This window comes from Xiphophorus hellerii, chromosome 12, assembly GCF_003331165.1.
Source record: "Xiphophorus hellerii strain 12219 chromosome 12, Xiphophorus_hellerii-4.1, whole genome shotgun sequence".
Classification (NCBI taxonomy): domain Eukaryota; kingdom Metazoa; phylum Chordata; class Actinopteri; order Cyprinodontiformes; family Poeciliidae; genus Xiphophorus; species Xiphophorus hellerii.
In genome coordinates, this window is record NC_045683.1 from 6,198,484 (window position 1) to 6,211,504 (window position 13,021).

General features: G+C 39.2%; 1 protein-coding gene across 1 annotated transcript; it reads left to right on the forward strand.

Moving 5' to 3' along the window:
* Window positions 1-784: 784 nt before the first annotated feature.
* On the forward strand, window positions 785-12,293 carry LOC116730029 (E3 ubiquitin-protein ligase KCMF1-like). The gene is made up of 7 exons (XM_032578969.1): window positions 785-935; window positions 2,742-2,909; window positions 4,878-5,017; window positions 7,337-7,438; window positions 8,242-8,422; window positions 9,744-10,053; window positions 10,582-12,293. Exons 1-7 carry the CDS (start codon window positions 920-922, stop codon window positions 10,907-10,909), a joined length of 1,245 nt encoding a protein of 414 aa, XP_032434860.1. The 5' UTR covers window positions 785-919; the 3' UTR covers window positions 10,910-12,293.
* The last annotated feature ends 728 nt before the right edge of the window (window positions 12,294-13,021 follow it).

Consider the following 13,021-nt stretch of genomic DNA (forward strand, 5'->3'; position numbering starts at 1 on the left):
TAACAAACTGTTAAAACACTACTAAATAGCTGTCTTTGCATTGAATGCAAAGACAGCTATGTACTGTCTTTGCTATTAATCAAATAATAGCAAACATCTTTTCACACTGATGTAATTTGACAATATACAGAAACACTGGGCTTTGATTTGATTGATGAAAAAACATTTAAGCACACAACTGTAATCTTGTAATCTATCTAGGTGTTCTACTAGATTCTACTAACTAGAATCTAGAGAGCCACATAAAAATGTATGGATTTGGCCCCTTGGCCTTGAGTTTGACACGTGCTCTACAGGCTTAGCCCTTGAAGATTAGAAACTCTCCGATATCCAAGCAGAATTCAGACTGTTTCGCTGCTATCAGCTTTAGCCTGCATTCAAAGGTGTTGGATGAGACTGAGGTGGTTGGGCATCTGAGCATCTGATCACCTAAAGAGTCTTGCCGTTGAGAGGACTGACTGGGATTCCCTTCTACAAATGCTACTCAAATGATCAAATCTGATAATATGGATAAATTTAGACTCTAATTAAGTGTCGTTTTTTTTTAATATGTGTTTCGTGTGTATTTATTTAAGTATATAAGCTTGAAATGTTATTAATCTCTACGTATTTTTTAAAAATATACGAAAGCTTGCACACTTTAATAGTGCAATCTGATATCTAGAAAATTGTCTCTTCAGTTTACATCAGCCATGGCAACTGTGGCACCAAATGTAAGACAGCAGCGCCCCCATGTGGCCAAACCAGTTGGCCGGTGACACAGCAGGAGGCGGAGGGGAGCAGTGAAGCCAAACCGGATCCTTCATGAGGGAAGAGGCCAGGGACAGGCACTAGCCCCGGCTTCTCTTCTCTTCTCTCATATTATTCTGTATTGCAAGCCACGGGAGCCCAAATAGGGGGCTGAGTCAGTGTTCGTAGGATGTCCCGTCATGAAGGTAAGACCTAATTTTAGCACAGACCGGAGGGCACCCCGCAAATTGTAATATAAACGTTGACAGTGCACCGTCGGCTAACTCCTGCTAGCCGACAGATTCTCTATTTGCAGCTCGTCTTAGCTAACGTTAGCTACTGTTAGCAGCGTGTGTGCGCTAAATTGTTAACAACCCATTTTGCCGGTCTTAAAATATATGTTTAATATAACGGCTCATCTGTTTGCAGTTACTTTGAGAAAATATTCATAATTCCACATTAGTCAGCACTGTCACATAGGCGGAAGAGGCTAGTTGAAGAAGCGGAGTGCTAACTTAGCATGCCAGCTATGCTATGTGGTGATGTAGGTGATCGTTGAGGAGCAAGGGGAGTGCCGAAAATAGGCAACATTAGAGGACAGCGGATCCCAGATGGCGTTGGAGGAGTGGAAGCTTGGAAATTATTCCTGTTAGCTGCTTTAGCTTCGTTCCTGGTGAAAGTTGGCCTGTAGATCTCAGCTTCGTTAGCTAACGAACTGCAAACTAACAATCACCTCGTCCTTGTCACCAACCTTGTTTGGCTTGGAGTTGCTTACTCGAATAAAATGTAAACAGATGTATTAACCGCGATATTACTATAAAGTTTATTCAGGAACATTGCACTGGCTTGTCAGTTAACATTTTGCCCAACGGTAGCTGGTTAGTTGCAAAGGTTAGTTCGGTGCTGGGCGGCCTCTGTTTCCATGTTTGTGTTGTTGCTGTGAACTTTGCTGTCAGTTGTCGTCAAGTTATATATCTGAGAGAGTTGAGGAGTTGTCCTGAATTTAAGAAACGCGTATTGACTGTGAATAAGATGTTTGCCGGATTAAAAGGCAGTTTGTTTGGAAAGCAGAACACGGAAAAGTATTTGTGTTCCCAGATTTAATTCCCTTTAACTTTTTCTCTGAGATAATTGAATTTAGAGATCTCAGCTGCCTTAACAAACAAATCGGAGGTGAGATTTTTAAATGGGTCCTTTAAATTTAGACTATTTGCTTTATTTTGCGTAAAATGTTGTAGCTTCTGAGTTTGTTGGTGGCACTACCAAGTTTTGTTTGTGATTTAATTGCATTGCATTAGATCATTTATTTCAAATCCCAAAGTGTGAATGACACTGATTAAGTTATTTTTTAAAGTAAAGATTATGGCTCATTTTTGAAATGTTTTTTTTTTTAATCACAGCCAGACTGAGCATTGTACTTGGGATGGTTTCATAGCACAGTATATGTGCTTGTGGGACTTGATAATTCTGACATATAGTCACAGGAATAGTTACTTTTTTGAAAATTTTTTAGGCAATAGATTGTTTGTTTTTATCATTATCATACTAGAACCAACTAATATTGTAATAAAATTTTAGTTCCATATCCCTCACCAACGTCTTCTCTTCTTTAAGTACATCAAACAGGATTTTGGTAGACCAGAACCACAACAATATGCTTTAGTTATGTTGTTACAAATGAAAGTAAAAAATATACGAATGATGATTCTAGTTATCTTTGTGTTCACCTTGAATCTCAGAATTTCTTCCAAGGATATAATAGTTATATAAATATTCAGTAAATAGCTGTTTGGTTTAAATATGTTATGTTTAAGCATCAGTTGGTCAGCGTTTGTTAATTTTGTGAATTATAATTCAGCTTGTGAAACTTTCCTATTTTTCTACGTAAAAACAAAAGATTTTTTTTTCTTGCATTAGATAATATATTTATTGTAAATGTCTGCTGTAACAGTCTGATATGGTCATTCATATTGTTGAACTTTTGTGGTTGTGTTGCATGTGTTCTCCTTCAGGTGTGAGCTGCGACGCGTGTTTAAAGGGCAACTTCAGAGGTCGACGGTACAAGTGTTTGATTTGCTACGACTATGACCTGTGTGCATCATGCTACGAAAGCGGTGCAACCACAACCAGACACACCACAGAACATCCCATGCAGTGTATATTAACAAGAGTTGACTTCGGTACGTAAAGCTAAAGTTAACATGAGGCACATTTTGAAAATGTGTATAACATGTTACATTTTGGCAGCATGACTCATCTGTATTTTTAATTTGAAGTTATTTGCTAGTGAAGTCGCTTAGGAATACGATTCATATCGTATTCCTACGATATTCATAGTCATTTGTAGTTCTGTTTCTGTAAACAGAACTGAATAAAGATGCAGTTTGTTAATTAAAGTATTAATGTTGGTGCAGTTGTAGTTATTTTGCTTTTTTTTTCTCTGGTTTTGAACACCATGTCATAAATAATTGAAACCTGGCGGCTTGATATTTTGCATAGATCAGACTTGATTGAATCTTAGAATGTGTAATTTTTTTTTTTACATATTTTAAATTGAGAGGCTTTAGTTTCCAAATGAACTTCCAGTACTTGTCGTTCCTAGCCAGTCTTAAAAAAAAACATTATTTTTTTTTTTTTTTAGTATTTTCCATGTCTGTATGGAAAAGGAAAGCAGAAGTATGGAAAAATATTTTTATTTCCAGACTTTTTTTTCCTTTAAACTAATTATCTTAAATTCCCAAAAAGAGTTGGTCCAGCCAGATCTTTTTACCCTGATTGCCCCAGACGTTTGATACTGTTTTGGACATGGTTACTATTTTGTCATCTGCCACATGAAGTCTTTAGTTTAACATTCAAACAATAGCGATCTACCCTTTCATTGACAAATGTTACTCAGGCTTTTGAATCCTGGATGTTTTAGACCAAAAACTCATAGTAGAGTAGAAGTTTTGTTTCCACCTGTTTTCATGACTGTAATGATACGTCATTCAGATGTGGCGGTATTAATGGGATAGTATAAAAGCTATGTAAACTGTTGTAAAATTCATTAATGCTTTGCTTATTTTTATTAATATGTGTGCTCTCATCTGACTTGCTACTTCCTTGTGAAAATGAATATTGTCTCAATATAAAGGTTGTGAGATTCTTTCAGTTGGATTTAGTCTATTTTCTCCCTTTTGCTAAGTTTCAGTACGTTCAGTGTTTATCTTTATTGATTTTTCTTTGCTATTAGTACCATCCTCATCACTACTGCAGGCCCAGGAAAGATGTGATCAGGTTAAACTGTCAACCTGCTTATCTAAAACACTGGACTACAGTATTTGTTGTTTAAGCAATTGGGTCTTGGAGTTCTTATTCTGCATTATTAAATTTTTGCTATAAATGCAGGCGACCTTGAAAAACTTGAGCATTTTTTTAAAACTTTGTGAACAGCAGAACCCTTAGTTCTGCGGTGGCGCTGACATTGCTGCTTAAAAAGCAAACTGACATCCATCTATCCTTCTACCCGTCCATCCATGTGTGTCTGTCCATCCAGCTGTCTGTTCATTCATCTGTATGTTTGTCCTTCCCTCTATCTGTTCAGCCATCTGTTTGTCCTTCTGTCTGTTTGGTCGTCCATCCTTCCATGGATCCATCAGTTAGTCTGTCTATCCTTCCTTGCTTGACAATTTATTGCCTGACTTTTTTATTTAATTTGTTACCTGACTCCACTTTCATTCAGATGTTAAGAATTAAGTAAGTAATCAGAATGATTGATGTAAGAAGCTTTAGAAACAATTGTGTGGTTTAAATGACATTTTAACTTGATGTGCAGGATTGCAATTGTCGTATCGTCTACCGGGGGTCTCGAGCTCCAGTCTGTCATGTAACTCTTAGATGCATTCCTAACTCTACACGTCTGAATCAAGTAATTGAATTATTGCCTCAGCATGCGGTCAAGTGCTGCTAGTGACCTAATTATTTGATTCCAGAAGGTCGAAGCAAAAACATCTCTAAAGGGTGCAGGGCGTCATCGTTAACAACGGGTCTATGAAATGACAATCTGAAGATATTATTTAATAACTTTATTAGAATCACAGATTGGTTTTTTTTCCCTCTGGAATGCTTGTGTACATACCAGAGCTGAAAGCAATTTGTCTTTGTTTCAGACCTGTACTATGGCGGAGAGGCGTTCTCGGTGGAGCAGCCTCAGGCCTTCACCTGTCCCTACTGCGGCAGGATGGGCTACACAGAGATCTCCCTGCAGGAGCATGTGGCTGCAGAGCACACAGAAACCTCCACTGAAGTGGTGAGTGGGCGCCTGAAGATCAGTCGTCTCCGTGTAACCCCGTATAAATGTCTGGCTCGACTTTACCGCTGAAAAGAAAATGCTTCCAGCTGCAGTCTGAGTAAAATAAATGGATTGCAAATACTTTGTGGTCATTAAGTCTTAGTTTCAAAGCCAGTTCTGATGGGAAGTGTTGTCAGGTTGATTGTTTACGGGCAGAAACTATAAACAGGGAAACAAATGGTTTATTGCTGTGAAATAATTCAAAGCTGTGCTGTATTGTTTGATATTTTTCTCCTATATTGCAGTTTTGCATGCAGATTATGACAATTTTGCTTTCCTGCTATATGGTCATTGTGTGCACAACACAATCTGTTGGGCCACAGTGGAGAAATATCCCTAGATGTTAGAAGAAACTGATTTGCAAAGCTCTGATGTAATAGAGGGGAGTGTGTTGATCCTGACTGTCACAAATGTAGCATATTTAGTCATTCTAATTAATTGTTACTTCATCTACACGGATTCATGGGGATGCATGAACTCACACAGGATTAGGATTCAATTGCTGTTTGAAACATTTCCTTATGTCATCATTTTTATCTTCTTTTCCTGGAAGAAATGAACCTTTCACTTTCAGTACAGTGCTGGAAATAATCACCAAGTCATTCACTAATCTTGTCTGCGTTTTGTTTAACATGTGCAAAGAGGAACTTATTGTCATGCAAAGATAGAGACAGAGGATGTGAAAAAGGGGTAATTTAGAGAGGACACATTTAGAAAATCCAAACTGCAGCTGCTGAATATCTTCAACAGGTTCCTTTGAATTAAACAAGCAGTTAATGAGGTCTACATAATTAGCTTAAGACGATGCAGTTTAATTATTAAGTTGGGACAACATTCCAATATTAAGAGGAAGTCCTAACTCAAACCCTTCTTATATTAGTGTGCTGGTTTATCTTGATGCTGATACACAGACTAACTAGAAAGAAGGGCTTTAATTTCCATGAGACAATTTTCCAGGATGAGTAAAAGATACGTTGATCTGTCAGGTAGAGAGCAGTATGTAATGTCTTTTTAACTGTATTTCTCTTTATTCCAATGTTTGGTTAGTCTGTTGTAACTGAAATATAATTTCAGCTAAAAATATCTAAATCTAAAGACAATGAACAGCTCACAAGCATCAGCATCAAATTTCTGCTCTTAATTTGTTCTGAAACTTTTTATTTGAAATGTGAGCCACACTTTTTCCACTTCAGTTCACAAATAGTTCTGATGAAAGCTGATTTAAGTTCCTCTGTTGGATGGATTGACTCAAGTTTAGATGACAGAGCTTCCATCAGCACATGTATTGATCTTTTTTATTATTATTATTTTATTACTTGGCTTTTAAGATTTACTGAGAGTGTATATTGCTGCATCACTCCAGACATCTCAGGAGGATAAGGCTTGAAGTGTAGTGTATTTGGTTTACATGGACAGAAAATATCACAACAAATAATGAAAATAGATTCTAAATTAAACTTTACATTCACAAAAAGCGACTTTTATAAATGTCAGTCTAGTAAACATGCTACCATTATAAAAAAAAAATACAGTTCTAGGTGCATTTTTCATTAAAATGACGTTTCTTGCGGAGATTCGCTTTTAAGTGTTCTAAATCAAAAACAGATTTGAGTTGATGAAAATTAAGTTCTGTTTCACCGTCAGCTACAGAGTCTGCTTGTCAGCAGACAAAAGTAGAAACTATTTATATACTGATTTGAGTGAGAAGAACCTTTAAAAAACAGTCAGAAATGGTTTGGATCATCAACTTACAATCTGACATGCTAGACTGACCAAATCCAGGTTATTTGTGTTTATTCGATTCTACATTCATGTCGGAAAAACTACGTTTCCCTGGACAGAACTGTGGGAACAGTTTACGACTTGAAGTAGAGTCGTAAACTGTTTTTTGTTCCCTCACCGCCTGACAACATAAGAAGCTTGGTCTGATTTAAATTCAGACAGTTAGCATCACCGATAGTATTTCTACTCAGTAACAGCCAAAATGAAATAATTTGTGAAAAAAATTAATTAATGTAAACTTCTGGTTTTGACCATTAATGAGTGAGGCTTGCTTATAGATCAGTAATTGTGTGAGGCTCTGATTGTAGCTCATTTTTAAACAGCTTTTATTACTATGGCGATAACTATCACATCAACAATCCATAGTGAAGGAGATCTTGTCAGGAAGTAATGTTGGGATCTATTGCTATAATATTTCTGAAGAAGACCCAGTTGGTCGTTACGTGTGGTTCAGCTAATATCACCATGTTTTTTTTTTCTCTTGCTGTTTTCCAGATATGCCCCATATGTGCAGCACTGCCAGGTGGCGACCCAAATCACGTGACGGATGACTTTGCTGCTCATCTCACACTTGAACACAGAGCCCCTAGAGACTTGATATCCTTTTATCACTCTGACAGTCAGACATATATTCAGAACAACTCAAGACAAATGTCTTTTTTTGAGAGTCAACTAGATTACACCCATATAGTCTGTAAATTGGACATGCTTTATTTCTCTCTAAGCCTCAGGTACAATAAAGTATTGTGGTTTATATCAGTGTTTCCTAATATTACTTGTATTGGTATTATTTGGTCATTCAAAGTTCAGAAAGTGATTTCACCTGCACAATTCTAAGAACCCTGAACCATTTTTAATGCATTCATTATTAAATGTTGTTAAATTTGATGTTGTTGTGCAGCTTGTAATGAAATCAGTTGGCTTGCTTGTCAGGAAGGAACTGAAATACCTTGGTTCTAGAATAGCCTCAGGTCTGACCGCATCAGCCTTGTGGTCTATTTATAGGACACTTGGAACAAATGCTTCAGAGAAAACAAAAGCGGCAGAAATACTCTGAAATGAAACTCAGAGCAGGAGTTTCAGAAAGCTTTACAAAATGTCTCGGTTTGGTTTGAGTTGTGTGGCCTGTTTCTCTGTGACTGGGAAGATTAGAGCAGCATGCAAATATGTTTTCAAATCACAGCTGGTGCAGAAGCTCCGTCAGACTGTAGGGAGCACGTTCTCGTTGTTTTAATGCTGCAGTAAGCAAATATACAAGAACCAGGCTTTCCAATGTGACTATCCTCTTAAACTGTTAACAAGAATGTTTTCTCATAAGAACATTTGACAAGATATAGCTTTTTTGATATACATATAATAGATTTAGCTTCCAGTTTTTTTCCCTTAACAGCGAGCGTCACGATGAGTCCAGCGGGGTGCGGCATGTGAGGAGGATGTTTCACCCCGGGCGCGGGTTGGGGGGCCCGCGAGCCCGCAGGTCTAACATGCATTTCACCAGCAGCACCACAGGGGGGCTCTCCACCAGTCAGAGCTCCTCACAGAGCTCCAACTACAGCAGAGAGGCCATGGATCCTATAGCAGGCGAGTAGACCGCTGCAGGCTCTGCTGGACCGACGTTACTGCAGAAGCTGCTACCAACAAAAACAAGACATTTTAAAGTTGGACAGTTAAATTCTTAATTTTTTTTTAAATATTTATTTTGCTCAGAAATTTCCCTGTCAAATATCAACTTCATTTTTTAAGATTTTTTTAAGTTGTCCTTAAGAACCTCATGTTGTAGAAATGTATACAACTTGTAGTGTGGCCTAGTCAAAGCCATCACACATCTCAAATTGATTTGAGATGTGTGTGGTTCATGCTCAAAAACCTTTCAATGCTGCTGAATTAAATCAATTCTGCAAAGAAGAGTTAGCCAAATGTTTCCACATGTGTGCAAAAACTAGAGACGTGTGGTACTGGCTGATAGTCACTAACATACCGGCATTGATCCGGTGAATAAAAATGAACCGATGTTAACATCTAATATTAAAAAAAAAAAAAAAAAGTAAATATGAGATTTCAATATCAGCCCAAATTTTAAAATCGGTGCAGCCATATGAAAAACACATTGTAAGTTATAGTGAACACTTCAGGCAGCCCCTCCTTCCACCACGTTGATAGATAAAATGGCACAGTTGCTTTCCTCGCGTGTCAATGAATGCATAAGTAATTAGCAGATATTGAAAGCCTGATAATTGCTTGTAGGAAAAAAATAGAGATATCCTGTTGTTTCACAATCTGCTCCTTTATACAAGATGGAGATTTGCAGTAAAGTCAAAATCCTGATCTTGACTCCCTGATATTAAAACCCGTTAACAAATTAATTGGTCCTGTCAGCATCTATGCAACTAAAGGGAATAAATTTGAGAGCAGTAGAAACGTCTTTATTCCAACTTCTTCGCTTAGTTTTCATAATTTCTTTTAAAAAGCTAATATCTAAGGCATGTTTCAGTGGCTTTTAAAAAGTTTGTTTTGTGTGGGAGGGAATTGTTGCTGTGGTAATTCCTTGTTTATCCTGTTCCCGATTTTAATTTGGTTCAGATCTTGGCATTCGCTCAGCCACCCCCAGCTGCGTCTTAATGAGGGCCAGTGTTCAGCTCCAAACAGAGCGCCAGTGTCCTTTCTAATGACCCACTGTACCTGCTGAGCTTTGATCCCACGGCTGGTTTTAGAAGATTAAATCGCTGGAAATTTGTCTGAATGTGTCGCTCACACCAGTAAAGAAATGAATGATTTCACGTTGCAGCTATGTTGCTTTTTGTTTTTCTTCGTGAGAGCTTGCAGTCTGGTAATGATCTTGTGCTCAGCAAGGTCTTCCCATCACAGTTTCTGACTCTGAACTCTGTTCGTTTGCTTCTCGTAGAGCTCCTGTCCCAGTTGTCGGGGGTACGGCGTTCGGCGGGGGGCCAGCTCAGTTCGGGTCCCTCCGCCTCGCAGCTCCAGCAGCTTCAGATGCAACTCCAGCTGGAGCGCCAGCAGGCGCAGGTGGCGCGTCAGCAGCTGGAGACGGCCCGAAACGCCAGCCGAGGGGGCGGCCGAGCCAACGCAATCCTCAACACGAATTCAACCGCTGCAAACCCCAACCCCAGCGCCAACAACCCCAGCCCCCACCCGGGGGCGACTGAGCCCAACACACAACACACGGCACACAGCTCCCAGTTTCTACTCAGCAGGTAGGAACATCTACCCTCCATCTGACACTCATTACTTCTGATGGTGCCAGTTGTGGCTTTTTACTGATAATTTCATAAACCACAGGATCCAGATACTTTGATTTGCCATAATTAGTTCTGTGATGCTTGGTTTAACAACAGAACACCAAATGTCAATGTTTGATCTTAAATACCTCAATATGAACTGCAGGTTCAAACCATCTCTATGATGCAGTTAAGCGTTGAAACAGCAAGTACATTATGTAAAAAAAAAAAAAAACACTACAGGCCCAATCGCATTCGCACTGAGGTGAGATACATTTAGAGGATTTTGAAGAATCTAAAACATAGAAAAACATGGTGACTTTAAGTCACCTTGAATTTTATACCTTTCCTCCAAGACAGACACACATAGTCAGAATGACTTATGATCTCTAAACTGTATTTCAACACAGGTATCTGTAAAAGTGCTAAAGTGCTAATATGTGGAACAGACCTCTAAGTTGATCCTTGTGTGAAGACATAACTGTTTCCTGTTCCGTCCCCCAGGCTGAGCGAACCGCGGCTATCTGAGGTGGAGCGGCAAGCGTGTGAGGCCCAGTGGGCTGACAGGAGCCTGTTCGTCACCGAGCTGCTGCTCTCCACGCTGCTGCCCGACGACGACGCCTCGGCCTCTTCCTCCGAAGACGAGGATGATTGTCACGGCTCGTTGCGAAACTTCGCCGACTTCGAGGCCATGGGCTGCGTGGAGGTGATGACGTTGGACGTGGCCCTGGAGAACCTCAACCTCAAGGAGACGAGCCCCGCCCCGAAGAAGACGAAACCGGCGACTAAAACGGCACCCGCCAAGAAAGAGCCCCCCGCGCCGCCCCTTTGATGACATGGCCGCTCCCTTTCCCCCTTCAATCCACCATTGTGACTAGCCGACTGCTCCGTCAGTCCAACTGCCAATGGATGACAAAGACTGCAGTTCTTCATGGCTTTTTTTGTTTTGTTTTTTTTCTCAGTGATTGTCATTTCAGTTCTGTCGCTCCCCAACTCCACCCCATGTTTTACTTTGTGTACATTGAATAAAAGTAGTGAGACGAGAGAATGTGAAAGCAAGCAAGCGTGTCGGGTGTGTGAGACAAAAGAGAACTATATAAATATATTATTAAAAAAAAAAAAAAACTCTATATGAAAGTTGATAATCAGTCCCACATAACCCGTGTTTCCTCTAGCAGAAAACGTAGTCCGCTGTTTTCCAGAGACAAAACCTCGTCACACACTCACAGAAAGAGAGGAGGCCGACTGAAACCTTTCCGCTTAATAAAAAAAAACAACAAAAAAAAAACGCTGCTGTGTATTTATAGATATAAATTAAAGTGCTTGGATGGTTTACCACAACTGAAGCATGAGCTTAAATCACCATGTGCCCATTTTAAACTGCACAGTCACCAGACGGGGAGGTCCTGGCTAACGTTCAACTGTTCGGTGCCTCTTCACCGGCATCTTTCCACCACACGCGCACACACACTTTCTCTCACACACACACACTGACTGTTTTGTTGACCCTTATGTCAAAGTCTCAAGCCCCTCCCCTTTGTGTGACGCCAACTGTTTTGTTTTTTTTGGTCGTGTGACCTGGCTTTATATCGACTGTGGGCACTTTGGTTTTGAATTTGCATATCCAGTGTCCATTTATGTACACTACAGCTGTTCTGCACAGAAGCGAAACACACATCTCTCTGAGGCGAAAGAGACGAAGCGATCTCGGTTGTGACCGTTTTCAGGCCTTTTCTAACAGAAGGAACGCGAGCCTTGGTCTCCTCACACGGTTGTTTTCTCTCTCCTCTCTTTGTCTTTTACAGGAGATCAGACGCTTCCTTCTCCAGCTTCATGTGTTCTGAAATTAATCTCATGAATACAAAGATTTACTCATCATGTGACTTGGAAGGAGAGGATCCTATATTGCTCTTTCCGTCAATCTTATGAGTCCAAAAAGATCTTTGTATGCCTCCACTGCTAAACTGAAGAAATGCAATGTATGTTTTTTGGCTCACGAGAAGAGCCAAACGACAGGGTAAACCTTTTCAGTTTGGAGGACAATAAAACATTTTTTGGATGGAAACAGACTAACCCAAATCCTGCTGTCTGGTTATTTTTGGTTTATTTTTTTTGGCTTTTATTTTTTCCCCAGTTGCCAATTTTCCTGGCGAGCATGTACAGAATAATGGTATAAAAAAAATAAAATAAACACATACCTTCCAGGTCGAGTTCAATCTCATGTAGTCCTGTCATCTCCTGATGCATCAATTGCGCAAGTTTATTTGCGAAGCCCATTTCAGCAACAAGGCAGTACAAATGTTTTATAACATAAAAACCAAAAGTAAAAAAAAAAAAAATAGAGCAGTTCTTGTTTATAGCTGTTCTCTGCTGTCGTCTTTAAAAAAAATGTACATTAACCAGCAATAACTCACCTAATTCAATGAGAAAAGTAAAAAGTTTTAAACTTATATGTCCTAAAGAACTAGGAGAAACCGTGTAGTCTAATCTTGTTTCTGGTTATTTTAATGAAAGTAAAAAAATGCGCATTTGGGTAAGTCCGTTAAATTACAGATTGGACTGAGAAAAAATGTCTTTCTGCCCTCAGGTTGTTTCCCTGACTTGAGCACAGCTGTGTTATTTGTCACAGAAAGATTCACTTAGAAAACAAGTTTTTGGAATTTTATCTGGGAAATATCAAAAGCATTACACACTTTATGAAACACAGGAATGGCCACATATTTGAACTAGGACCAAATACAGCCTAGAGGTGCATCTCAAGTTTAATAAAAAGGTCATTTATTTCTGCAATTCAGTTGTTAAAGCAAAACTCATACAGTGCTGTAAAAAAGGTACCACTTTTTTGTTGCACATAAATATTTCAGGATTTTAATTTCAATGATAACCTAATAAGACACAATTCAACATCAGGAAATTTCCCTAAGAGAAGCACTTCATGGCCAGA

Coding starts and splice junctions, on each gene's coding strand:
- LOC116730029 (XM_032578969.1), top strand. Junction 5,018..7,336: donor CAGAAACCTCCACTGAAGTG/GTGAGTGGGCGC, acceptor GCTGTTTTCCAG/ATATGCCCCATATGTGCAGC. Junction 8,423..9,743: donor GGCCATGGATCCTATAGCAG/GCGAGTAGACCG, acceptor TGCTTCTCGTAG/AGCTCCTGTCCCAGTTGTCG.